This window comes from Podarcis melisellensis (genome assembly GCF_964234715.1).
Source record: "Podarcis melisellensis genome assembly, chromosome: 1".
Classification (NCBI taxonomy): domain Eukaryota; kingdom Metazoa; phylum Chordata; class Lepidosauria; order Squamata; family Lacertidae; genus Podarcis; species Podarcis melisellensis.
The window spans coordinates 106,397,325-106,425,306 of record NC_138528.1 but is presented as its reverse complement, the minus strand read 5'-3'; the positions used below and the strand labels follow the sequence as shown (position 1 = coordinate 106,425,306).

At 43.9% G+C, this 27,982-nt stretch overlaps 1 protein-coding gene across 2 annotated transcripts; it reads left to right on the top strand.

The window, feature by feature from the left end:
* The first annotated feature begins 35 nt into the window (after window positions 1-35).
* IFIH1 (interferon induced with helicase C domain 1) lies at window positions 36-27,982 on the top strand. 2 transcript variants are annotated; one of them, XM_081928794.1, is made up of 17 exons: window positions 36-163; window positions 1,614-1,718; window positions 6,907-7,063; window positions 8,387-8,542; window positions 9,956-10,039; window positions 12,952-13,175; window positions 14,243-14,453; window positions 15,099-15,316; window positions 16,837-16,953; window positions 18,259-18,382; window positions 18,497-18,727; window positions 20,020-20,276; window positions 21,706-21,855; window positions 23,294-23,455; window positions 26,019-26,209; window positions 26,844-26,937; window positions 27,044-27,982. In XM_081928794.1, the coding sequence occupies exons 1-17, from the start codon at window positions 161-163 to the stop codon at window positions 27,227-27,229; spliced, it is 2,670 nt and encodes an 889-aa protein (XP_081784920.1). In that variant the 5' UTR covers window positions 36-160; the 3' UTR covers window positions 27,230-27,982. The 2 variants fall into 2 exon arrangements, with proteins under 2 accessions (XP_081784920.1, XP_081784919.1); XM_081928793.1 differs by lacking the exons at window positions 36-163; window positions 1,614-1,718 and adding an exon at window positions 4,268-5,470.

The window sequence follows — 27,982 nt, the reverse complement described above, 5'->3', positions numbered from 1 at the left end:
GGATTAATTTCGTCTTGCGAGGCACCACTGTATTCGTGACAAGGAAAGAAGCTGCAGATCCCAAACCAAGGCAAGCGGGCTCACAGATGACTGGTCAGCATGGGAAAGAAAGCTGGCAGGAATCTCTGTGTGCTTTGGTACTCCAGTAGTGCTCACAAAAATGGTATTTATCAGTGGAAGTATTGTAGCATCATCTCTTGCGGCCAAGATGATGTCACTGTCAGCCTTAACCATTGCCAGCCTCAGCTATTGCCAGCGGTGGAGGAGACCCAACAGGTGGTATGGTGCTGATAGTCTAATCTGTTAATGCAGTAGGAGTTTGAATGGCTATGAAATATACTATGATAGTTGGGGCAGCCATTGGACTCTCTAAGAAGCAGGCCCCTTGTGACACTTAAGATTTCTTGATGAGGCCCTGTTCCAAATTCCATTTTATGGGTGTTCCATGATCTTACTTATTTATTTTGAAATATATAAGCAGAATACAATATAAAGCCAATAAAACTTTAGGGAAGTTTTTAATGTTGATGTTTTATTAAACTTTTCTATTTGTTGGGCAACCCAGTCAGATGGGCAGGGTGCAAATAAAATTATTATTATTATTAAATTTTAATTAATAATAAAAATAGTATTATAACAAAACAATTAAAAATAATATGTATTATAAGAACAGAATAGATTAATAATAAAAACAATATTATAAGAACAGATTAAAAACTAACAATAAAACTTTTTTTAATCCTACTTACCCGATTCTCCATAGAAATGGTAAACCTGGATTAAATGGAAAAATAATTTTGATGAGTGCAACATTGTGTAGAAGCTGCACAATTTTACATCCATGAGCAGCACTGAGTCCACAGCAGTGTAGAAGCTTCCTGTTCACTTCACACAAAGATCAAGTGCCACCAGGTCTCTCTTTTTTTAATGGGGTAGCTTTATTGAAGTACTTATAAATCTCACTTTCATATTAAATATCACAAGGTGGTATGCAACCTGAAAACCCAATACTGCAATAAAAACAATAAGAATGTCAGACACATCGGTAAAGCCAACTGGGCAAAGAATCTCAGGTTTGATATGGCCTGTCCGAATAACAGTTTTTGACAAATTTAAGAAAACAAGCAGGCAGGACTTCTGCCCAACCTCTATTGGTAAGCAGTTCCACAGACCAGGGACTGCCACATCAAGGCTCAGTCCCTGGTAAAGGGCTAACTGAATGCCAAGGACCATGTGGGACCCAGGGCCCCATCAGAAGATGTCAGCAATAGGAAGCTGAGCTTTAGAAATTAGTAAGTCCTTCAGGTACTAAGGGCCAAAGATAGTAAGTGTTCTAGATTGTACCTCTTTCAATGTAGAGCACCAAGGTGGTTTATTTGCTCTTCTCAAATATGCCTTTCAGAGCAGGCCATGGTCACCGCATTATGTAAACATTTCATATTAGGTAACTTTCACTTCACATTATGAAAGGAAACCAATCAAACATGATAGCTGCATTGTTGATGACCTTCTCTTTTATATGGTATGTATGCAAACATGATGCAATAGCTAGAAATAAAGCATAGAAATGTTATTGGCACTGCTTTCATCATGTCTGTTTGGTTCCATTTCAGAATCTCTCTATTGGCATTTCCTCCTTAATTTCAATCAATCAAGCTAACTTATTGGCATTGAAAAAGTGCATCGTATACATGGATCGGAACACGTCACGAAACATGGTAGGAGATACTTTAGGATAAAACTGTCCAGACACTGTGAGGGACGAAAATGGCTCTTAGGACCCATGGTGATGTAATTTCATAGTGTCATTTAAAAATCCTGCCACGTTCTCCACAACGTCATTATTACAATTGTTCAGCAGATAAGACACCCTGGGAGAGTCAGTGCGATAAATACCCTGCTTCAATAAGGGAGCCAAATACTTATATTTTTGCATAAAATGGGCAATAAAATAAAACGTGTGATGGATTTGACCTGTTTGTACCACAAGGGCAGCATCTTTCAGAGTATGGGATTTTCAATAATCTAAATAATCTAAATTATTATTATTTTACCTGACATTCAGAAGACATCTTAAGGCAGCCCTGTTCAGGGAAGTTTTTAATATGTAACGCTGTACTGTTTTTAACACTTGATTGGAAGCCGCCCAGAGTGGCTGGGGAAACTCAGCCAGATGGGTGGGGTATAAATAATAAATTATTATTATTATTATTATTATTATTATTACCTTGCAAAACTGCAGTTGGCAAGACGTTAAATCTTGCGAGGGCAAGAGCTCTGCGTAGATGGGGATTGTAAAGCTGGTGTAAATATGGAATGTCCTGGCCAAATGAGGGTGGAGTTCCCAACCCCAATGGGGAACAGGTTTTTTTGGCTGCCCTGCAAAGGGTTTGGAATTCAATCTCTAGGATTCTGCACTTGATTGTCTGGAGTGCTTCCAGTTTTGGAAGCATAAGCAGTGACTCAAGTGATAGGCCACACATTCTGATTTTGCTTTCAATGCAAGCTAGCCATTTACCACCTTAGCTTTAAAATCCATAAAGAGGGAAAATAAAAATGTGAAATGCCAGATGCGCTTATTATCACGGAGAGTGTCAGTCACTTGTATTTTTGTTTTCTTAGAAACGATACTTCCCTTCTTACTGTGAATCTGAAACCTAAAGAAGGCTGCTTTGATAAAATCCCCTTCAGCACTAGCTCAAGTTCACACACTTGAATTAGGGACAGGGATTTATTTATTTTTACTTTATTTTGTAAAAGCACTCTTACACGCAGATTCTAAGCATGTTTATTCCAAAGCAGTCTCACTTCATTCAACAGGATTCACTTCCAAGTGTGCACACGACTCGTGCCATTTTGGCTGAAAACACCACAAAGATTTCAACCTTTGCTATTTTGTGGGTGGGATTGTCACATACCAGCAAATTTATGTTGTACAACTGAAGTACATTCAGCACCCTTCCTGGCACCACAAACCCACTTTTCAAAACGGGGGGGGGGGGGGGGGAGAGAGAGAGACTGAGACTCTGGGTGTTAAGAAAAGTTATGGAGAAATGTGTTGGAAAGTGTGGTTTGACAATTGCTTAACATTACACTGAAATTTCCAGACAGCCCACTTACTGAGCATTGGTAGAGTGTGCTTGGGAGTTTCTAGAAACTAAGCAACATTTGTGATTTTTTTAATGGATAATTTGTGTGTGGACCTGCCACACTAAAAAGCATCCATTTTGATTTGTTTGCAGGGAGGTTAAACAGTCAATGTGTCATGCAAGTCTTCCCTGAGTGCATTTTCCCTGAAAATTCCTGCAAAAAATCCTCTCTTTTTTGGTGTGTGTGTGTGTAAATGGAATTGTTCTGCAATAATAATAATAATAATAATAATAATAATAATAATAATAAAATAATATTTTTATTTCTATCCCGCCCTCCCTAGCCAAAGCCAGGCTCAGAGCAGCTAACAACAGTAAAATAATACAACATTCTAAAATCATTTCATTATAAAATTAATTCAAATCAGATTAATGGCAACCATTGGGCTAGAGTTCTGTGAGGATTGCCAAAGGAGGGGGTCAGGCTGTGCCCTGGCCAAAGGCCTGGTGGAACAGCTCTGTCTTGCAGGTCCTGCGGAAAGATGTCAAGTCCCGCAGGGCCCTAATCTGTGACAGAGCATTCCACCAGATTGGAGCCACAGCCGAAAAAGCCCTGGCTCTGGTTGAGGCCAGCCTAACCTCTCTGTGGCCCGGGACCTCAAAGATGTTTTTGTTCGCAGATTGTAAGTTCCTCTGTGGGACATACCAGGAGAGGCGGTCCTGTAGGTATGAGGGTCCTAGGCCGTATAGGGCTTTAAAGGTTAAAACCAGCACCTTAAACCTGATCCTGTACTCCACCGGGAGCCAGTGCAGCTGGTATAGCACCGGGTGAATGTGATCTCGCAGCGAGGACCCCGTAAGGCGTCTCGCTGCAGCATTCTGCACCCGCTGGAGTTTCTGGGTCAGTCTCAAGGGCAGCCCCACGTAGAGCGAGTTACAATAATCCAGTCTGGAGGTGACCGTCGTGTGGATCACAGTGGCTAGGTCAGGGTGAGAGAGGTAAGGAGCCAACTGCTTAGCTTGGCGGAGATGAAAAAAAAGCAGCCTTTGTTATAGCTGCAATCTGCACCTCCATGGAAAGGGAGGTGTTGAAGATTACACCCAAACTCTTAACGGACGGTGCTGGCACTAATTGCGCCCCTGCAAGAGATGGGAGTTGCCCCCCCCCCAATCCCATATCGTCCGACCCTGCCAAAGGACCTGTCTTTGAAGGATTTAACTTCAACCGGCTCCCACATAACCATCCAGCCATATCCAAGTGCTTCAAAACAGCTTTACTTACCAGGCATGTGATTGAATCTCGGCAGAAAATAGAGACAGTCAAGAAACCCCTATTGCGTAACCTGCCAGTAAACAAATCTGAATGAACGCTCAATAAACAAACCCCCTGGAAGTGACCCTTGAGCCAAACTGGATGCAGCAGGGACGGGAACCTGCGATCCTGGACATTTTGCACTCCAGTCATGCCTCGGTATTGGCCATCCTAGCTGGGAGCGGGGCATGGGAGTACAACCACCCCTGGAGACAGACACAGGTCCCCCCCCCCCATTCCTTGCGAAGGATTGCGTGGGTTGATTGGGACGGCGGATCGCAGTGGTTCCGTCCTTTGTGCTGCGAGCAAAGCACGGGAAAGCGAAACTCGCCTGCAGGAAAAAGCCGGCCAGCGTTTGGAAACCGAGCACCAGGCGAGAATAGAAACCGAAAGTGCCATGTCCTATAAGAAGCTGCCGGCGGAGTCGCCTAGCCCAGTGGCAAACGAAGCAATCGGTAAGAACGGAGTACTGCTCCGGCCTCCAGGAAAAGACAAAACTTCCAAGAGCAACGGGAGAGATCGCTTGGCGTGAGTTTTGTCTTTTTGATCAACAGCCACGATCGCCCTTCCCCACGTGCAGACGGGGCGGTCTTCCTGGCCGAGCGAAGAGACCCTGGACGGCAGAATGGAAGCGGCGGCCCCCTCCCGCGACGAGACCATCCTGTACCTGATCTACTGCTTCAGAGGGCGGATCAAGAGCAACATGCGCGTGGCCCCCGTGCTGGACCAGATGCCCTCTTTGCCCCACGAGGAGAAGGACGTCATCCGAGCCGTGGCGGAGCGCCGCGGGGACGTGGAAGCGGCCGAGCAGCTCCTGCGCGCCCTGGAGAAGGACCGCCGCCCGCCCGGCCTGTGCCAGGAATTCTACGAGGCGCTGTCGAGGGACGGCTTCAGCGCCGCCGACTACGTGGACCCCAGCATGAGCGAGCTGCCCTCGCCTTCCCTCGAGGCCATGGACGACACGGGCAAGTTCCTGGTAAACTTGTTCTCCAGGACTCTCGTGGAGAAGCTGAGAGCCACGCAGGTAGCCGATAAGTGCCAGCTTTTTACCTTCGAGGACGTGGAGCGGGTAGGTAACGCTGCCTGAAACAATTCGTCCGTGATCCAACCCCCCTCCCACTCAAGAGAGAGAGAGAGAGGGGTATTTGGGTATATATCATAGGATCTCAGAATTGCAGAGCTGGAGGGGACCATGGTCTAACCCCCTGAAGTGCAGGAATCTTTTGCCCAAAGTGGGGCTCAAACCCTGAGATCAAGAGTCTCACGTTCTATATTGACTGAACTCTCTCTCTCATCCATTCACACATTTAGGGTAAGGTTAGAGGGCCCATCAAGTTAAAGGTAAAGGGACCCCTGACCATTAGGTCCAGTCGTTGCCGACTCGGGTTGCGGCGCTCATCTCGCTTTATTGGCCGCGGGAGCCGGCGTTTGTCCGCAAACAGCTTCCGGGTCATGTGGCCAGCATGACTAAGCCACTTTTGGCGAACCAGAGCAGCGCACGGAAACGCCGTTTACCTTCCCGCCGGAGTGGTACCTATTTATCTACTTGCACTTTGACGTGCTTTCGAACTGCTAGGTTGGCAGGAGCAGGGACCGAGCAATGGGAGCTCACCCCATCGTGGGGATTCGAACCGCGGAGCTTCTGATCGGCAAATCCTAGGCTCTGTGGTTTAACCCACAGCGCCACCCTTGTCACTTTAAACAGTCATTGTCAAGGGGGATTTATTCGTTCGTGGTGGTGGGTTTTTTGTACTTGCTTTTATTCTGCGTTTCGTGCTTTCATCTTGTATTTTTATGTTGTGAACCACCCTGAGATTTACACGTTGAAGGGCGGTATAATTAATAAACTAACCATTCTGTGGCAAAAGGCTTTCCTTGGACTGCACCACTCGAAGCTGGTGGCAGCAGGGTGGAATTGCAGGTTTGATTGCTACCTAGTGTTGCTGTGTTGTTTTTCCATACAGTCGTACCTTGGAAGTCAAACGGAATTTGTTCTGGAAGTCCATTTGACTTCCAAAACTTTCAGAAACCCAAAAGCGCGGCCATTCTTGCCAGAGTTGATGAGAACCATAGAACAAAGGAGCAAGAGAGGACCAGACTATGGAAGGCTGGTTTGCACACACCAAGCTTCCCATGGAAATACTTTTAATCCAGTATTTTCTCTGCAGGGCAATAAAGGAACCTGTTTTATAGGTACAGTTGTACCTTGGTTCTTGAAACCTTGGTACTCGGACATTTTGGCTCCTGAATGCCGCAAACCTGAAAGTGAGTGTTCAGTTTGCGAATGTTTTTCGGAAGCTGAACGGCCAACGCGGCTTTAGCTTGAGTACAGGAAGCTCCTGCAGCCAGCTGGAAGCTGGGCCTTGGTTTGCGAATGGTTTCAGGAGTTGAACGTACTTCCGGAACGGATTAACTTCGACAACCAAGGTATGACTGTACTATGATACATCTTACAGAAGTACCAGTGTGAGTATTCCTTCCCTCCTCCCTTTTCTTTTAACCCAGATCAGAGCCGAAAATGCAGCAACAGGGAATGCAGCAGCGGTGAGGGTGCTGCTGAGCAGAGTAGTGCAGAAGAAAGAGTGGCTGTCGCCGTTTCTGCAGGCCCTGCGTGACTCTGGGCATGAAGATGCCGCAGATATCCTAAGTGGACATAAAGAGGGTAAGAAAAATGATCTTATAGTTTTGAAAAGGTATAGTTCTTAGCCTGCCCGTTGTACATGAAGGGTCTGCAGTTGCTCTGGGGAAACAGAAACATAGGCCTTGCCCACACTTAACCTTTCTCTTGCACTTTCTAGGCTCGGTCTGCACTTGAAAGCTCTGTGTCCAAGCCCCCATTCCTTTTTCTCTCTTTTTGTTCCAGAGTTTTCCCTGTGAAAACGCACTCCTTAAAGCTGAATTGGAGCAAATGGGAACCCACAGAAAACTCAAATTGGCACTTGCTCCGATTGAGCGCCAAAGAGCAGATTTTTGCGTGGAAAGCTCTCGCGCAAAAAAGGAGAGCATTTGGACACAGAGCTTTAAAGTACAGTGGTGCCTCGCAAGACGAAAAGAATCCGTTCTGTGAGTCTCTTCATCTAGCGGTTTTTTCGTCTTGCGAAGCAAGCCCATTGACGGATTAGCGCTATTAGCGGCTTAGCGGATAAGCAGATAAGCGGCTTAGAACAAAGGGGGGGGGAAACCCCGCAGGAACTCGCAAGACATTTTCGTCTTGCGAAGCAAGCCCATAGGAAATTCGTTTTGCAAAGCACCTCCAAAACGGAAAACTCTTTCGTCTAGCGAGTTTTCCGTCTTGCGAGGCATTCGTCTTGCGGGGCACCACTGTATTGACTTCTGCCTGGAAAGAGTGGGGCAGAAGGTGTGAATAAGCACATGCTGGGAACTGCATATGTGTAAATTTTGACATGAAAGCTGCAGTCCAATGTACGTACACATCACATGTTAAAAATTGTTGAACTCTGCTAAACTTACTTCTGAGGAGATGTGCAAAGGAACGTGCTGAAAGCAACAATATAAAGCACGCTTATACAATTTTAAGCAGTTGTGGAATCCTGGGAACAGCTGCCCAAGATGGTAGACTAAGACATGACTTTACTTGATTTTTGGCATGACAGATCCAAACTCAAAAATTACACCATCCATTTAAACATCACAGTATGTATTGGTTTCTAAAAATCCCAGGCAGCACCAGGCACTTCCCACTAGTGCTTAATACAACTCATTAAATACATTAAAAAAGCAAACAAACATTCCTACTCTCCCTCCTACAGCACCTTGGTCTGAATTCACCTTGGGGAAAATGATAGAAGATCTGGGCACAGCATTTCCAACAACTTGCTCCAAATTTGAGTTTAAAACGTGACACTGCTCTACCTTATGGTTTATCTCCCTGCCTTGTTGTGTCCCCACGTTGTCTGTTTTGCTCGCCTGCGTATGGGGGCTGATCTCCGATGTTGCTAAATAACATTTTGTTTCGTGTGAACAGAGCAAATAGTCAACGGGATGCCTGCAGGTGAGACTATGGGCACTGAGGAACCTCAGGTACTTGAGAATCCAAAGCAGGGGGCTGAGTTGGGGAGCAGCTTCACCCGTGAGGAGAATGCCTCAGAAGAATCGTGTGGAGGGAGTTCTGCAGTTTCAGGTAACCTGCCAGCTCGGCTTTTTTAAACAAAGCTTATTTATTTACCATATTTTTCACTCTATAAGACGCACCCGACCATAAAACGCACCTAGTTTTAGAGGAGGAGAACAAGGAAAAAAAATATTCTCTCCCTCTCTGCGCAGCGCTCCTTCAGCGAAGCGGGAGGAGAAACGGAGCCCCTTTCATTTCTCCTCCCGCTTTGCTGAAGGGGCACAGCGCAGAGAGGGAAAGCTGCGCAGCACCTCTCCAGTGAAGCGAAGCCAGGAGAGCAAGAGGGGTCGGTGCGCACCAATCCCTCTTGCTCTCCTGGCTTCAGGGATAGTCGCTGAAGCCATGGAGCCTGCATTCGCTCCATAAGACGCACAAACATTTCCCCTTACTTTTTAGGAAGGGAAAAGTGCGTCTTATAGAGTGAAAAATACGGTACTTGGTTGCAGCATGGGAGCTGCCCTGTAGTGGAGCTCCCAAAGCACATTAAAACATATTGGGTGCAATTGTGGTCCTCAAGCTGCAAAAGGTTCCCCATCTGTCCTTTAAAAATTGTGGTGCTAGGAGCTTTTTGCTCATGTCCAGACTCCTTAATACTCCCCCCCCCCAAAGTGGGTCCACCCACACTGCAACACAGGAGAGAATTAATAGATCTCAGCTTAGCATGCACAGGTTTTCACTCCATCTTTATGGCAACTATGCTCTGTCTGGTTCAGGAGTCAAAACCTATCAGGATGGCGACATTTGTTTTCAGACTTGCTCTCTTGCACTCTTTTTGTAAGCGCATCATTGACCAGTAGGTGGCACCCTTAGCAATTCGTTGTTAGGAAAGTGTGGTTGCTTTACTGCACAATTTGATGCATGTTTACTCAGAGGCAAGCCCTGCAGTGGCAAAGAATGCTTGTTGTTGTTGTTGTTTAGTCGTTTAGTCGTGTCCGACTCTTCGTGACCCCATGGACCAGAGCACGCCAGGCACTTCTATCTTCCCAGGCACTTCTGTCTTCAAATAATGCTTACCCCCTAGTAAAATGTGCTTAGGATTGCAGTCTTAGGCAAATATTTTCTTGCATTAATGGCTTATGTAGTCTGATCAGGTCGCATTGTGACCTGTGTTTAATTCTAGATATGGCATTCAAGGTTGTGTCCCAAGTATTAAGCAAGAATTTCAGTGCTGGTAAATCTAATCAGACAAGGACAATATAAGCATTTTGAGCACATGGAAAGGTTCAGGTTTGCTTCAGCTGATGCATCTAAGATAGCCTGAGCTGTGTGAACAGCACATTCCTCTCTCTAGGTGCTTTGCTGAAAATGAGATTAGAGGGAGACTGTTGTGGTCTATCAAAATGCGAAGCACATTAACCTATGATAGAAGTAACTGCATATCACAAAATATTTACACCATCATTTCTGAATTGTGTCTGCCAGATTCTGACGTCAGTTTGCTGGATGCAAGCATCAATGATGTGAGCGAGAGTGTCGCGCGGTGCAGCCTCGCCAACGGTGATTCAGGTCTGACTTTCTCCACGGAACTCTATTTAAAATGCGAAACATTTACACTATCTGTTGAGGGATGATATTCTTGAATCGATTGTTCCAGGATATTTAGCCTAGATTTAAAACTACTTACTTTTATTTAATGGTGACTATTGAGTCTTTTATATGTTTTATGTGTCTAATATGTCTGGAATACCAATGTTTTATGGATCCCACCTCCTTTTTCCTTTCTCTTTTATGATTTTACTGTCTAAATTATGCCAACAAAGGCTGGATGAGTGAGCATTTAAGCCAAATCATAGGCTGTCGAGGTAGAAACTGTGGCATTCTTCTGTCTAGCGTTGTGAGCAAAATCTATCAAAATGAATACGTGAGATCAGAGCTGCTTCAGGATCAGAGAGAAAGAGAGTGTGGATTTTGTTTCTGCTCCCTGCCCCAAGATTTGCTGTTTGATGGAATGGAGGATTTTCCCTCCTTCCCCTGTTGCAGGAAACCAGAGGTCCGAGACCAGACGACCATCTTCCTCTTAGCACTGTTTTGTACCAAAAGGGAAGGGCAGCACCCAGCCATTGGCCCAAAGCCCAGTAGCTGATGGCAGCTTGTTTGCTCTTCCCAGTAAGGAGCCCATCGCAAGCGCCAGCTGCCCTGTGGGTTGCATTCGAAAGGCGCTCTTAAGCTAGAAGGTGTTTATAGCAGGCTCAGAGGAAAGCTGTAATTTGGGCAGCAGGGTGCGCGTGTTCTTCCCTCCCAACTCAAGACGTAAAATTGTAAATATTTGTGTGCGACATCCAAAGCCTTGGAGACAGACAGGATGCAAATATCAATTTAAGGAAGGGCAATTTGTAATTCAGCACAGCTCTTAGGATCCTTCAGTTTCTTGGATGAATTAATGTTATTAATACTTAGTAGTTCTGCTTGTATTGGGCCCACCCAATTTATTTGATAAATTAATATTCCTTCCTCCCAGGATGCTAGACTAGATGGGCCATGGGCTTGATCCAGCAGGCCCATCTTAGGTCCTTATGGTTAGAGTGTTGGAAATAAGACCCAGGAGGCCAGACTTTAAATCCCCACACGGTCATGAAGGTCCCTGGGTGACCAGTCACTCGCTCTCAACCTAACCTACCTCACAGGGTTGTTGCGCGGATAAAATGGGGAGGTGAATAGCCATTGTCAGGTGCTGTTGTGGTTGCTCGAGAGTAACCAGGCAGGACTCCAACTTGTGTTTTACAGGCTTTATTTTGGTGCAAAACTATTTACAGTGAAGAGTCCCAAAACTCACGTCTGGCTCAATCACTAGCAGAATCCGGGAGTGGTCTTTTTTTGTACCTCCCCCAACATAAAAGTTTTGTTACCCCCAACCGTTTCCGCCCCTCTCTGCGCCTCAGACTACTGCGCAGGATGGGCGATGGCAAGGGCGTGCTTCCCTTGCTCAGGAGCGGTGTTAAGGCTCCCACCAGCATCCTCTGGTCCTTGCACCTCTTCTCCACTGGAGGTGGGGCTTTCCTCCTCGCCGGAAGAGGAACTGCTTCGCAAGATTTTTGGAGACTCCCCGTAACCCAACTGCCCTTCTATTTCTCGCCTCTGAGCCGATGGCAGTTCCCTGACAGCCATGTATGCCGACTTGAGCTCCTTTGAGAAAAAGGTGGCATATAAATGCAATAAACACATATTATCTCCCCTCCACCCTGTATCTAATGATCAGAGACTGAATCAGGAGACCTAGAGGGAAGTGAACTAGGTGAAAATAACCCTCTTCTCTGCCTTAAGGCTTGCCTTGCCCACTGTCCCCACCCTAGGCTTTTTCTCTGCAGAGAGTGGTAGTTGTACAGTTCTTTCTTAGATGCTAATTTTCCATAGCTCTCTTCCACTTGGAGAGATTTCCATTAGCAGATCTTATCCAAGCTCAGTTGAGTTCTATTTGCTTAGTTGGGCTTTCAGGAGAATTCCCCATAGAAAATGATGCGACACTTCCTTTATACTGCTTACAAATATAACTTTATAGCGTTTTCTGCATGAATTGGCCACTAATGATGATATCATCAGCTACTCTTTGAATTCCCCCCCACACCCTTTCAGTTTGTGTTTCCTTTGGCTCTATCCATTTAGCACAGGGGCCGGCAAAGTTTTTGTGGCTTGGGCCGGTTCCTGCAGCCAATGGGAAGCTGCCCAGCGTCACAGAAGGCGGTCCCCGCTCTGCTCCATACTGGTTTAGCGCAGCGCACGGGAGCTGACTGAGCAAGTGGTGCAGGTTCATGGGTGAAACAGAAAACAATCCTGGCCCCGGAATATTATCATACGGATATACCGTAATTCTAGTCAGTAACAGGCCACATTCTTTTGACAAGATCATAAAACATCAAGCAATCCTAAATTCAGTTGCTTTTACTATTGTTACTCATTAAATTGTATACCACTGAATGCAAAGATGGTTTACTAATAATAAAAAATTAATTGAATAACATGATTAGAATACAGAATCATTTAAAAGACACTGTAATTAAAATGCACAACAGAACCACTTCATTAAAATGTTGAAATATGAACAACCATGACTAATATTTGAATTGTTCCTGCTCACCTGCCAAAAATTACCCTCATGTGGTTGGCTGGGCTTGCTTTGGATATGACCCTTGAGCTGAAAAAGGTTCCCACCTATGGTGTACAGGACTGGAGCCTTAAATTGTGCATCCCAAGAATGAATTGACACCAGCTGTGATGCCCAAAGGAAACTCTAGTAGCCCATCAGCCATATATTGTGGCCTGACAGGTGTTTGCACAAACATTTCTGCTGTTGTGGGGAGAAGGCAGGAGTTATCATTGGTCAAAAAACAAGGGCGTCTCTGGCTTACACCTAAATCTGCATGGCGGAAATGATAGAGGAGTAGTAGAATGCTTTTCTATTTCTTGGTCTCTCTTACCTGCAGATGATGCTGAGGATGAAGAGACAAGAGTTTCACCAGAGCCAGAGCTGACTCTCAGAGACTACCAGATGGAGGTCGCCAAACCAGCCCTGGAAGGGAAGAATATTGTCCTTTGCCTCCCTACAGGCAGTGGCAAGACCCGAGTGGCCGTCTACATTGCCAAAAACCACTTGGATAAGAGAACGGAAGCCGGAGAGCATGCAAAAGTTATTGTGCTTGTCAACAAGGTACGCTGTCCAGAGGTTCTCAAACAGGGTCCCATGAACTACTAGTGGTCTGTGATGTTAGAAGGGCCTCAAAAAGCTTGCAAAACTGTCGAGAATATCTGTACCTGGCCCTGTGCTCGATGTCCTTTTTTCTGACACTTAAGATCGACATTGTCTTTGAACCAGGCTAATAAGACCCTGGTCCAGGGCTTCCCAATCTTGGGTCTCCAGCTGTTTCGTGCTACAACACCCATCATCCCTAGCTAACAGGACCAGTGGTCAGAGATGATGAGAGTTGTAGTTCAAAAACAACTGGAGACCCAAGTTTCGGAAACCCTGCCTTAGTCTTAAGGCCAATGATTTTCTTAAAAATGATATTGATGTGGCCTCTACTTAAAGCATTACCAGAAAGTTGTAAAACTGTGCCTGCTCTTGGATCTGTAGAGCAAAAACAAACGCTTATTAAGCGGTACGCCAAGGTGCCCAACAAAACTTCAAGCAGTCCAACGAGGTGGGGAGACAATTTTGAGAACCGCTATGTAGGATGGCAGGCATTTTGGTTCCAAAATAACGAAATCCTTCATTCTGAGCGGAAGCACAGTTCATATTACTGCCTTGCAGGGGGTTGGACTAGATCAGGGGTCAGCAACCTTTTCCAGCCGTGGGCCGGTCCACTGTCCCTCAGACCTTGTGGGGGGCCGGACTATATTTTTTGGGGGAAATGAACGAATTCCTATTCCCCATAAATAACCCAGAGATGCATTTTAAATAAAAGCACACATTCTACCCATGTAAAAACACACTGATTCCCGGACCATCCGCAGGCCGGATTGAGAAGGCGATTGGGCTGCATCTGGCCCCCAGGCCTTAGGTTGCCTACACATGAAGTAGATGATCTTCAGAATCCCTTCCAACTCTACAATTCTGTGATTCATGTTAGTCGGGTGAGCTTGCATAACCTTTGGCCAAAACTCCTTAGCATGCTTTGGATGCTATTGTGTAGTTCACAAATGCGCAAAGAGCTTAAACAAAGGTCATTATTACAGTAGGGGCTTAGTTGCAACTCTTGGCTGGAAACCTTTTCCTAGGTGCCATTGGTGGAGCAGCATTTCCGGAAAGAATTTCACCCCTTCCTGAAGCATCGGTATCGCGTCATTGGGCTGAGCGGTGCCTCTCAGCTGAAAATTTCCTTCCCTGCAGTTGTCAGAGATTACGATGTCATTATCTGCACAGCTCAGATCCTTGAGAATGCATTGCAAAATGCAGACCAGGACGAAGAAGAGGGAGTTCAGTTAAAAGGTATTTGTTGTGGATAACTGTGTGCCTGTTCGTGGTTCTGAGGCCCTAAGCACATTTTGTTTGTGTACCTTTAGAAACATGCTTAAAACAGAGACTTAGATTTTGGAAGAAAAGACGCCGCTAGGTCTCAAATTGGGACATGCTGCTTATGGAATACTTTAATCATCATCAATAACAATTTTATTATTTATACCCAGCCACTCTGGGAGGCTTCCAACACATAAAAACATAATAAAAGGTCAAACATTAAAAACTTCCCACTACAGAACTGTCTTCATATGTCTTATAAAAGTTGTGTAGTTCTTTATCTCCTTGTCATCTGATGGAAAGGCATTCCACAGGGAGGGCACCACTGCCAAGAAGGCCCTTTGGCTGGTTTCCTATAGCTTCACTTCTCCACTTTTTTCAAAAGAACTTCTGAGTAGACATGGTTAGGATTGTGCACTGTGCATTATGTCTCTCAGGGCCAGACTATGCAGACTTCCAATCTGGACTGGGTTTATTGCAAGCAACCAGTTGTGTGTGTGTGTGTGTTCCGATGGAAATGGGTGCCCTAATCCCAAACAAAAGTTGTAATCCTTCCTGGGACTTTATGGTGAATGGCTGGTAAGACACCTTATTAAACAAGTAAATGTTTTTCCTCAGAGTTCTCCCTGATCATCATTGATGAATGCCATCACACTCAGAAGGAAGCGGTGTATAACGGTATCATGCGCCAATACTTAAAAGAGAAGAGGGACAATGAGAAGCAAAGGAAAGAGGGAAAGCAGTGTTCTCCACAAGCTCAGGTTCTGGGACTGACAGCTTCACCTGGCGTCGGAGGTGCGAAAAATGCGGCAAAGGCTGAGCAGCATATTTTGAAAGTAAGTCACCGTAGACTTGGAAGGTCAAGTCTGGATCCAACCCAATAGGGGGGAGTGGGGCAGATCGATACAGAAAAATTCAATCTCCTATTTTATGTCACAAAATGAGTCAAATAATAATTTTTTTTGGCTTGATGCATGGCATAACTAATCAATATTATAATAGCAATCAAAAGAACCATTAAAGTTAGAAGATAATAAGAATATAATGACTTCGGTTTTTTAAAAAGGGTTTTTTATCATTCTGCCCCACCTACGGGGCCCTTTGATACATTGGACAGGGCACTTTGATACAAAGCGCAAATTGTATGAGAATGGTGATTATTTGCAAAAAAATTATGAAAAAACAGTTTTTAATTGTGAGAGATCATAATCAGCCTTACAATTTGTTACTTAAAATCTAAATTACGTATCAAAACTAACAGTGTTTCGCACACATCATAGACTTTATGGCAGGTTTTCTTAACAAAACATCAAAACTTAATGTTAATCTTTCCTCAAACACCTATCCATTAAAAAAAAGACAAACATACAAGATCCTGGGTTTTCCCTGAGATATGACACATGATAATCAGTCATACTATATTTAGAAATGACTTTGGCCACATAGTAAACAACAGTTTTTCTTTTCAAATTTAATGAGTTTAGAGATTTCAGGCAAATTTGTATATTGGGGCACTTTTGTACACTAGCGGGGCACTTTTATATATATCAATGTGCCCCATGTCTTAGTGCCCCATCAAAATGCCCCAATGGACATTTTCAAAAAAACTAACAATTATTAATAAAACCATTATTTAAAAATCATGTGTAATCCTGATTACTGAGTGGAATAGCTTACCTTTGGTATTTTTAAATCTTAACTAAACGACGCAAAACAGTGTTGGAACACTTTTACATTTCACCTAATTTTTTAGTTGGCCGAACTAAAAACACACCTACTCTCGTCAAACACCAACAGCTAACTGGCAAGCAGCACAGTTGCAAGCGTTGTACTCACACATGTAAAGACACGTTTTAGTGATGTCATACGAATAACATTTCTCGATATTGAAATATTGTTGGTGTATCAATGTGCCCCACTTCCCCCTATATTGTTGAATTAGGATTTGACTGCTTTCTTTAATTTATTGTTGGTTGGTGTTTTTTGTTTTTTTTTGTTTTTTAAAAAATCAATAAATAACAACAACATTAATTTGCCTATTTGCAAAAGTGGAGATGGGAGGATTTGGAAAAGGCCAACTGGGAATGAGAAAACCAGAGGATGAGGAAGCCAGAAATCAAAGCCACAACCATAAATCTATATTTTGGATTGGGCAAAACATTGTTACTGAAGCCAAAAACCCCACTATGCATATATTTATTCATGGTTGGGCACCCTTATTAATCATCTGAGGTAGTGAAAGCTTAATTAGAAAATATATGTTAAGACTGATTTCATGGGGAGAAAAGTTACGTCTTTAGGCAGCATTACTCATAAAATGCATGTGCCATGTCTGTTATAACCTTCCTGCTTCCAGATATGTGCCAATCTCGATGCAGATGGAATTATGACAGTTCAAGAACATGCCCTACAGCTGAAGGATCAGGTGAAAGAACCCTCCAAGAAGTTTGAGATTGCAGACAACAAGAGAAAGGTACGGATTTTTGTTGCGGCTTTTTCTCGTTGAATTTCTTTCTTTCTTCTCTGCTTTTGCCTCTTCATAATAAATCTGGCGCTTCAGAAGTGAGCCCGCCTTGAAGCAAGGCGCTTCATGGGCTATGGGATTAAATTTCAGGTCTATCCAAGTCTGCTTCTTTCTCTCCCCCCTCCACCCCACCCCAAACAGAACCATCTACGTATAACTTGTGTCCTTTTGGGCCAGAATTGAATTGGGTGGAATCTGAGGGCATGAATCCTGCCACATTTCAGAAGGATAGCCATAGTGGTTTTCCCACAAGGACAGGCATTACAGTTTTAGAGTGGGTAAGAAAGACATTCCCCCTCAGTCAAACAGCAACTACAACAAAGCAAGAGGAAATAAGTGAACCTATGTTTCTGTGGGCCACAAAATAACAAGCAGGAGTATTTATCCATGGGCCACTGAAAACCATCTAGGGGACTTGGTGTGACCTGCAGTTTGTGTCCTTGAGTTATCAGGGAAGCAAGACTTCATTTCAGTTGGAGGTTTCCATCTGTTTCGATATGCACACTATATAGAGAGAAGTGTTTGTATATGAAAGGCTTCCTTTTTCAAAATGCTTGGGAGAGCTTTCCACACTGCAGTCTTCCTTCTTCTCTTTCCATGCACCCAGCACCCAGGAAATACAAAACACCTTATTGTCAATTTAGCTTCCTCCCTACAACAAGCCTTAAGGGTAGAAAGGCTTAAGGAACAGCTAACCTGCTCCTTCTTCACTCCCTTTGATGGACTCCCAATTCACAGCAGTCCTGGCTAGCATATCCTTTGGTAGGGGATGATGGGACTTGTAACCAAAAAAATATCTGGAGGACATCATGCTGGCTGCCCGTGTTCTTGCTGCTAAATGGGGAAGGAATTAAACTTCAGATAATGACTTTATGACCCTGGTTTTAACATTTTCCTGGGAGAAGCTAATTGGAGATGGGAGCCAGCGGCACCTCAACTCCACCCCACCATAAATGGATCTGCCAGTCATGTTGCCTGCCACTGGCGACGCTTTCTCTGCACCTCTGTTGTATCCAGGCTGGCAACCTGGGGGCCATTTTCATGAGCTGCATAAGCATAACCATTCGTTGCTTGATAATTGGCTTGCTTTGAAGTAATTGGGCCATTTTGTTCATGTCTAGGGGAGTATGTACTTGTTTATATAAATATTCTCTCTCGCTGATGTAAAACTGAAGGAATTCGTATCCCTTGTTGATGTTGGCAAAGTATCCCTTCCCTCATTAATGAGTGAGTGCCCATGTTTTTCATTTTTAGGATCCGTTCAGAGAGAAACTTATAAACATAATGACAGGGATCCAGACCTATTGTCAATTCAACCCAAGGGCTGAGTATGGATCTCAGACCTATGAACAGTGGGTGATTCAAGAGGAGAAGAAAGGTAACCATGTTTTTAAGTGTTTTGTAATGTTTTGCCATGTCGGTTGTCCAAGACTCTCCCAGACATCTGTCTGTTGGTTTGGTAAAATTTGTTTTCCCCACCCCTCCTGCCTAGCTGCCAAAGAAGAGCATCGCAAGCAGCGGGTCTGTGCAGAGCATTTGAAGAAATACAACGACGCCTTGATAATTAATGACACCATCCGAATGATTGATGCATATAATCATCTCAAAAGCTTCTACAAGGAAGAAAAGAGTAAGAAGAAGGCAGTGAATGAACACAATGAGGATCAGCCAGGAGCATCAAAACCAGATGAAACTGATGCATTTCTTATAGATTTGTTTTATGGTAAGCATGAGACCCTTGGCAAATTGCCATATATTCTTCCACTAACCTCTGTGCAAATGCAAATAAGAACCAAAATCCAACTATTACTTATAGTTAGGTTACCCTACTCAGAAAATAGTAGCTTGAACATAGTGGCTGACGGGGACACAGTGATGACATCAGAAGTTTAGATCTGTGGGACTCCTTTTCTTTAGCATCCTAGGTTATTGCGGGCTGCCTTTCACTTCCAGCAGAGATGGGAAGCCAAATGTTGCTTGATTTACTGATCCCATTGGCCTCGCCCAGCATCGCCAGCGGATGAAGGGAGTTCTCTGGAGCAGGAGCAGGTGTGGGTGCTTACATGACCTCCCATAACAGGAGTTGCTACTATGGCAGACCAACACGGTTACCTATCTGTAACAGGAGTTGCTACAGTTTACCAGGAGAGAGAGGAGAAGGGGTGAACTCAGTATGGTGCAAATGCATGGACTGCAGTGCTGGATCAGTTCCACCAGAGCATTTGAACTGCACCAACCTTCCCACTGCCTCTCCCTCCCAGTAAGCCACAGGGACTTCAGGGCTTGGAAGTCCCATACGGGTTGATGCCTGCCCCACTGACCACTGCTTTTCTGGAAGGCCATAGATTTCCCACCCATGGCTTACATAGTAAGGGGAATATCAGTTAAAGCACATCCTTGCCACCTTCCCCTTTAATTGTGACGCACAAACACATACACACCCTTTTTTATTAAAGCTTAATTAATTCCTTAATTAGCAGTTTGCAGCTAATTGGTGTGATGGAGAAGCAGATTGATCAAGCAATAAAATGGCAGGACCAGATTCAGAAATTAGCATCTGACTGGTCTTGACCATCAGCCTTTCTTTCTTTTTTCCATTGTTTGCTAATAAAATCTTTCAGGTTTCACTAAGTATCATTTATTGCTTATTTGTTGAATTGTATCCCACCTTTCTACCAATGGTGCTCAAGGTGGTGATGAAGCTTTTATTAAGTATGATGGCCTTACTTACTTTTATTTTTGCACAGACTAAATATCTGTACAGTACTAGCATTTCTGAGATGCAACGAAGCCATCGTGATCCTATATTGAACGTTGGTATTTGCTGTGTGCTATAGGCTATAAATCACATATACCCAACAGGTTACCCTCCAGAGGTTGTTGGACCCTCAACTCTGATCAACCCCAGCCAACATGGCCAGTGGTCTGGGCAGATGGGAGTTGTAGTCCAGTAACACCTGGGGAGTGACAAGTTAGGTTCAGTGTTTTATTCATTTATGCCTGTTCTTTTTATAGCGAAAGAGAAGGAGCTGCAGCAGTTAGCCAGTGAAGCAAAATACGAAAATGAAAAGCTGACCAAGCTGCGTAGAACATTAATGGAAGAATTCACAAAGACATCTGAGCCCAGAGGAATCATTTTCACAAAGACTCGGCAAAGTGCTGTTGCTCTCCATCAGTGGATTGAAGAGGACCCAAAATTTGAGGACGTTAAAGTGAAATCTCACTATCTTATTGGTGCCGGGCACAATAGTGAGTTTAAGCCCATGACTCAGGTAAAGAATGAAGGTAAAATATGATATCATATTTTTCTTTACCGCGCAGTTGGGAGGGAACAGATTCTCTGATAGGTGGAGCAGCAATCCTTGCCTGTTCTTATCCTGACTATTTGATTTGGTGAGTACCTGAATAAACCCCAATGAATAAGCGGCAATAGATCCAAAAACTGATATTCTTGGAGAAAGTCATTTCAGATTAGCATCTTACCCGCTTCATTTTTCTCCCATAATCTGGTGTCACTACAAAAATAGAGAGGGCAGTTACTAAAAAGATATGCTGAGCCTTTTGTTTATCATGTTCCTTCTGCCACAAACAAGCCCAAAATCCAATTTTTGTTTCCTCACTTTGTGCTTCTTCTATTTAAAAAGCAAGGGCAGCCACAGCAACAAAGAGAAGGAGTGAGACGTAACGCGAGGGTTCGCGGAAGCCTACAAAGTCCCCTCCTATGGACACCTGATAGTCTGCCGCACTTTTCAGCCATGTCCCAAGCTGGGATCTCCAGCTCCTCAGGCCCTGAAGCTAAAGTGGCATTCCCAGTAAAGAAGTGAGAAGATGCCAGGCAGTGCGACACTAGCACATCTTGTGCTAGGACCTCTAGCTGTGCGAATAGCACCCTTGACGAAGAAGTGCAAGGATGCCAGGGGAGGAGAAAATGCAGGAGGCGAGCAGTTCTTGCCCACCAAAGTCTACTCTAAGCCTTCGGGGAGCGATGGCCAATAAGAAGAATGCAGCGAGACTTGGGGAAGGGTCCTTTGGCTCTGACTCCTCCCTCTCGCCTATTATTGATGGGGGAAAGTGGCATTCACAGCTTTTCAGTGAATAAATAGGTTCCAATGGAGAACATTCAGGATAGATAGCTAGTTGGAAGAAAGGGCTGGAGATGCCACCATGCCTCCTCTGATTTATCCACTTCCACTCCGAGAGGCTTGTTGTAGAAGGAAACCCAAAGAAAGGCCATGCAAACCTAGAGATGTTCCTCTAACATCTAAGCTTTTCCAGAAAGTGGAAGATTCTACTTAGCACTTCCAAGCCGTCAAGTAGGGTGAAAGGACAGAGGACCGTGTTTAAGAGCAGATCTCATGGGAAATCCACAAGAAGCTGCTTTGAATTTTATTAGTATAGTATCTTTTTGAGGTGGGTTTTGTGTGAAACTGTATTTTTATCTCCTGTCCATCAAACCCAGTTGAGCTAAACCCCCTACTGTAGAAGAACCAGTTTTATCCATTCAAAGCTTTTGAGAAAGTTTATGCCCTGTGTTATAGTTGCTAAAAGTTGGGCTCCTTTGTAAATTGGTTCAGAAGCAATGTTGGATATGTAAGCGCAGAAACCTTATGCGCAACTCGCCAAACCCCCATGACTTGCTCATTAGCTGTCAAATGCATTTTTTCTTCCATTAATAAACATGTTTGCAATGTGTTTCCACAGAACGAACAAAAGGAAGTCATTGAAAAATTTCGTGCTGGAAAAGTCACCCTCCTTATTGCTACTACTGTGGCAGAAGAAGGCCTGGATATCCCAGAATGTAACATAGTTATCCGCTATGGCCTTGTTACCAATGAAATAGCTATGATGCAGGTATGCCCCATTTGTATGTTTAGATTTCTTTTCTCCCTGATCAATCTAGAGATTATGTTTTGCGATCCTAAAAGCCATATGATGCTGGAGGGAATAAATTTGATTTTAGGAATCAATTATTAGCGGTATTGCTTGAATCAGTCATTGAAGAATCAGTCAAGAATCATATGGGACTTGCAAAATAAATAATGTTGTTGTTGTTGTAGAATGCTGCTTTTCAGTGTGCAGTGCAGCTGGCCATGCCATCTTCCAGAACAATCCATTTCATTCTCCCTTCTCTGTTTTAAACATTTTATCTCTACCCTGCATTTTGTGACCAAGAATTCTCATTCCTAGTCAAGCTGTTTTTGGTAGGGTTCCCTCCTCCCCATTGGAGACTTTTGCCCTCAAGGTGTTTTGTACTTCTGCAAACCTTGGGGTTCCCCAAGCATGTGAATATCCCTTTCTTACTTCTTAGTAGCTTCATTTTTTGCTTTAATCCTGTTGGCACTCATACACTCAGTTTGCTGTTAGTAGGAATTATATGGTGAAGGCATATCAGATGGTTCTCCTCTTCCACAATCAGCATGGAAACACAGGGTTCCAGCATCTTGGAAGGCTAATCATTTTATTTTCCTGGCTAGTAACTATTATCAGAAAATGCCTATTTTGGGGGTTCTGCCCTATGATATTCTTTAGGGCAAGGGTGCCTTGAGTAGAATTTCCCTGGACGATTTATCTTGCAGGTCTACACAGGCGCAGGCAGTCTTTCAGGTAACCTGGTCCCAAGTTATTTAGGACTTTATATGCTAACAATAAAGCCTTGAACAAGGCCAGGGAGCGGTGATTGGCAGCTGGCCCAGTTCCTTTAGCTTAGGTGTAATACGTGCACCTTTGTGGGCTTCCTTACAAGCCTTGGCCATAGGGCGTAGTTTGGTCTTTGGATTGCTTTAGAGCAGAAACTGGATAAATGTGGAATAAGTTCTTTGTTCAGAGTTATTATGCTTCTGAATCTTGTAGGTAGGCAAACTAAGGCCCGGGGGCCAGATGCAGCCCAATCGCCTTCTAAATCCGGCAAGCAGACGCTCTGGGAATCAGCGTGTTTTCACATGAGTAGAATGTGTCCCTGTATTTAAAATGCATCTCTGGGTTATTTGTGGGGCATAGGAATTCGTTCATTTCCCCCAAAAAATATAGTCCGGCCCAACACATGGTCTGAGGGACAGTGGACCGGTGCCCACGGCTGAAAAAGGTTTTAGAGGGAGTCCTGTTGTCTTGTAGGCTTATTACTTGTAGGCTTTCGGTGAGCATCTCACTAACCTGCTGGAAACGAGATTTATAGCTTGGTCCAGGATTGCTGCTCACCCCTCAGGAGGCAGGAGACACACCCCGACTCCTGCTTGTATGTACACCTGAACGTGCCCTGTATTTATTTATCTATTTGCCTTGTCTGTTCCAGGCTCGTGGACGAGCTCGAGCGGACGAGAGCACCTATGTGCTTGTGGCATCGGGGGAATCGGGAGCTGTGGAACGTGAAAGCGTCAACATGTTCCGCGAGACATTGATGCACAAAGCAATCAAACGTGTCCAGGCGATGCCCAGAGAAGAGTATAGACGTAAGGTAAATGGCCCGTACCGTAGCTAAGGCTGCTCTGGTTCTAAAAAGAGCAGCCACTTTGGTCTTTAACTTGCAAAAGTATGTTGGGAGGGAGCCTCGTGGCTGCCCCTCTTTGCACATCACTGCCACATGCAGATCCTTTGGCAAGGAAGGGCCCCATCCACCCACCCTCCTGCTTTATAATACAGGTTACAGAATCTGCTAACCCAGAAATAGTACCTCGGGTTAAGAACTTTGCTTCAGCATGAGAACAGAAAGCGTGCTCCGGCGGCATGGCAGTAGCAGGAGGCCCCGTTAGCTAAAGTGGTGCTTCAGGTTAAGAACTGTTTCAGCTTAAGAACGGACCTCCAGAACGAATTAAGTTCTTAACCCGAGGTACCACTGTACCAGCAACAGGTCGTCTTCTCAAATACAGTGGTACCTCGGGTTACATATGCTTCAGGTTACATGTGCTTCAGGTTACAGACTCCGCTAACCCAGAAATAGTACCTCAGGTTAAGAACTTTGCTTCAGGATGAGAACAGAAATCGTGTTCCAGTGGTGCAGCTAAAGTGGTGCTTCAGGTTAAGAACGGTTTCAGGTTAAGAACGGACCTCCAGAATGAATTAAGTACTTAACCCAAGGTACCACTGTAAAGGAAAGCTCTGAGCTGATGTGTGAGGCCAGTGGATTGGGGTTCTTTGCTCCCCCACTTCCCTAGAACTGACTGCTTCAGCTGGCATCAAATGGATCTGAGAGGACCAGATGGGTCAAAGAGTAAGAGGAGATCCGGAAAGATCTGTGGCCTTCCGTGTGAAACCACCTAGTTTGCTTCATGGCCCCCGGGTCCTAGTCCGACACTCAAACCCCTCCTTTATACTGGTTCACTTACTTTTACCAACCTATGATACAGGACTACAACAAGATAAGGCTTTGAATGTGGGGCAGGGTGAATGGTGTGCAAATCCTAAGTGGCGGTGTTACTATCAGTGTGGTGTTTCTCTTTATTTTACTTCAGTGTGGTGATTCTCTTAATCTTTGGCTGATTGATATTGCCTGGTGCCTTCATTATACACCTTTAGGCGCCAGGAAAATATGCTGCTTTTTAACCAGGCTTTTGGCTGATCTGATTTACATTCTATGCCCTTTAAAAATGTTTTTTTGGGGGGGGGAGGGGGAGGCAAATATCGGGTTGTTATTTTTATTTTCATTATGTATTTTGCGGTTTTATATCTTGATTTTATTCTGTAAACCGCCTTGAGACCCCTGGGTATAGGGCGGTATAATAATAATAATAATAATAATAATAATAATAATAATAATGCCTTTTAAATGTGTCTGCAGGAAGAGAGAGCTATTGTTTTGCTGTCTTGTTTTACCTATTTACTTGTTTTTATCCTGTATTTTATTTGTGAACTGCCCTGAGATCTTATGATGAAGGGCAGTATATAAATCTGATTTTTTTTAATTATTATTATTATTATTATTATTATTATTAGTGTTTCTGCCTCGTTTACATATAAAGCCTCATTTACATATACAGTGGTACCTCGGGTTAAGTACTTAATTTGTTCTGGAGGTCCGTACTTAACCTGAAACTGTTCTTAACTTGAAGCACCACTTTAGCTAATGGGCCTCCTGCTGCTGCACCGCCGGAGCACCTTAACCTGAAGCACTATTTCTGGGTTAGCAGAGTCTGTAACCTGAAGCGTATGTAACCCGAGGTACCACTGTAAAGGTATCTCGCATCTTGGCTCTGCTACAGTGAGAATGCAAAGTTAATTGAGGCTGAGGGAAAGATTCTCATCCCCTGCCTTATACACAGATGGACCAGTTTAGTTTAGCCTTGAGAAAAGCAGATGGAGCGAGTGTACCCACATATTTTTGGTTTAAACATTCTTAGTTGTAAAAAAATAGGAGGGTGCATTTTTTTTCTTTTTTAGTTTAAAATAATTGCATGTTACTAATGGCTTGTAGATTTGACGTTTTGTGACTGCTTGTATTATGTAGTGCTGCTGCTGCTTCTAATTTCTGTTTCAGGTGTCATATTGTCTTAAATCTTTTATTTTGTGTTGGAACTCGCTTTGGGATTGCATCCATGGTGAAAAGCACGAGTCTACACATTTTAAAAATAAATAGAAATAAAATAGATCAATGTTAACCTGTAAAGTGGCCTAAGAAAATGGAGGGAAAGGGAAGAGTCATTACCTGTTGTGGCAAATTATAAACTAAATAAGATAAATAGTTCAAAGTAAGCCAATATAATCTAGGTGGTTGTTTTAGTACTGTGGTTATTTGGTTAATAAGCAGAACAACAAGAGTGGTTTTTATTATTTATTTAGGGAAGCTTTTAAAGTTTGATGTATTACTGTATTTTAATATTTGGTTGGAAGCCGCCCAGACTGGCTGTGGAAGCCCAGCCAGATGGGCGGGGTATAAATAATAAATTATTATTATTAATTATTATTAAATGCCTCTTGAATCAATTTCCTAACAAGAAGTGTTCAGGTTCACCTCAGACTTGTGACTTCTTTTTGGAGGGGGAGGGTAGGCTGATGACTTCATATGCACTTTGTTTCTTCATTAGATACGAGACTTTCAGCTGCAAAGCAAGATGGAGGCAAAAATGAAGGCTAGGAAAGAACAGTCAAAGAAATTCAAGGAACAACCATCCTTGATCAAGTTCCTCTGCAAAAACTGTACCAAGCTGACCTGTTCAGGAGAAGACATACAGGTCATTGAAGACATGCATCATGTCAGCGTCAAAACGGAATTTGCGTAAGTGTCCTCCTCAGGGCTCTTGGTAACGAAGCCTTTGTAATTTATTATTTACACCCCGCCCATCTGGCTGAGTCTCCCCAGCCACTCTGGGCGGCTCCCAATCAAGTGTTAAAAACAGTACAGCATTAAATATTAAAAACTTCCCTGAACAGGGCTACTTTCAGATGTCTTTTAAAGATAGGATAGCTGCTTATTTCCTTCACATCTGAAGGGAGGGTGTTCCACAGGGTGGGCGCCACTACCGAGAAGGCCCTCTGTCTGGTTCCCTGTAACCTCACTTCTCGCAATGAGGGAAACACCAGAAGGCCCTTGGCGCTGGACCTCAGTGTCCGGGCTGAACGATGGGGGTGGAGACGCTCCTTCAGGTATACTGGACCAAGGCCGTTTAGGGCTTTAAAGGTCAGCACCAACACTTTGAATTGTGCTCGGAAACGTACTGGGAGCCAATGCAGATCTCTCAGGACCGGTGTTATGTGGTCCCGGCGGCCACTCCCAGTCACTAGTCTGGCTGCCGCATTCTGGATTATTATTTAGGCAGCTGAGAGTGGGTGGAACACACCTTCCCTTGCCTCCCTGACCTTTCATTGCTGTGACCTGTATTATCCTAATTCTTACTTATCTATCATTTTAGGGACCTTTATATTAAAAGAGAAAACAAGACTCTGCAAGCAAAAGCAGCGGATTATCAAACCAATTGGGAAATTATCTGCAAAGATTGTGGACAAGTAAGTGTCTTCTTATGGGCTTGTAAATTTTGGTTGCCTTAATAATCAGCAATTGTTTTACTCAGTTGTCATCTTTTCCTTACGCATTCCTTCATTTATTTCCCAGGTTTGGGGAAACATGATGGTGTTCCGAGGCCTAGACCTGCCTTGCTTGCAAATAAAAAATTTTGTGGTTTTGTTCAACAACAAGAAAAATTCTGTCAAAAAGCTCTTCAAAAGATGGGGCGAGCTGCCCATCAAGTTTCCAGATTTCAGTTATGCGGATCATTGCATTTCCAGTGATGATGATTAAGAAGGCTTGAGAGAGAGAGAGACTCTAAGGCATGTGGAGATGCTAAGATTGCGCACTCAGGTTCTTAATAGGGAAAGGTTTACCTGAGCATGTTTATGACTTGAGGACCACAGCACCAAGCAACGGCTTGCATGCATGGCAAGAGCTTTCTTTTCGCATCAAATTCTGAGTAGTCAGTTCATGCGTTCAGCTGTGAGTCACAGAGTGGGAAGGTGTAGTTGCGTGATGCCCACACTTATATAAATTAGCTCAACAATGTGGAATTGCCAAGTGCAGTCGAAAGCTTCTGGGGAGGGTCATTTTGCTTGGAAGTTTGCATTCGACCCTGCAGTGGCTGTCTAGGGTGGACCAACGTCATCAGACCATGTGGAACCATGTCTCTAATCAGAAAACAGCATTAAATAAAACCCATGTTACCAATTATTCTGTTGCCTAATACACAGCTGATGCTATTTTCAAGTTCCTGTGCAATTTATCAATAAAAGCACATTTCCTAAATTGATTTGTGATCAAACTTTAACAAAAGAGGCAAAGTCTGCTGATGTTTTACTGAATCTAGTGTCTTGTTTATGTTACAAATATATATGTATTTCAGCTTCAAAATGTTTTGTTGAGCTTGTTGCTCAATGTTCCTGTTAAATAAAAATAAAATAAAAAATAGGCCATTGGTGACTTTCTGTTCTCTCTTTTTTAAACTGTTTTTGACTGCAATCCTAATCCCATTTAACAGGTAATAAACCCCCATTTAACTCA

Bases quoted from the DNA above. Each gene is read 5' to 3' on its own strand.
- IFIH1 (XM_081928793.1), top strand. From the start codon at position 5,027: ATGGAAGCGGCGGCCCCCTCCCGCGACGAGACCATCCTGTACCTGATC. The intron at 10,040-12,951 runs GTCTGACTTTCT...TCTTACCTGCAG, and splicing joins CCTCGCCAACGGTGATTCAG to ATGATGCTGAGGATGAAGAG. The intron at 18,728-20,019 runs GTAAGCATGAGA...TTCTTTTTATAG, and splicing joins TCTTATAGATTTGTTTTATG to CGAAAGAGAAGGAGCTGCAG.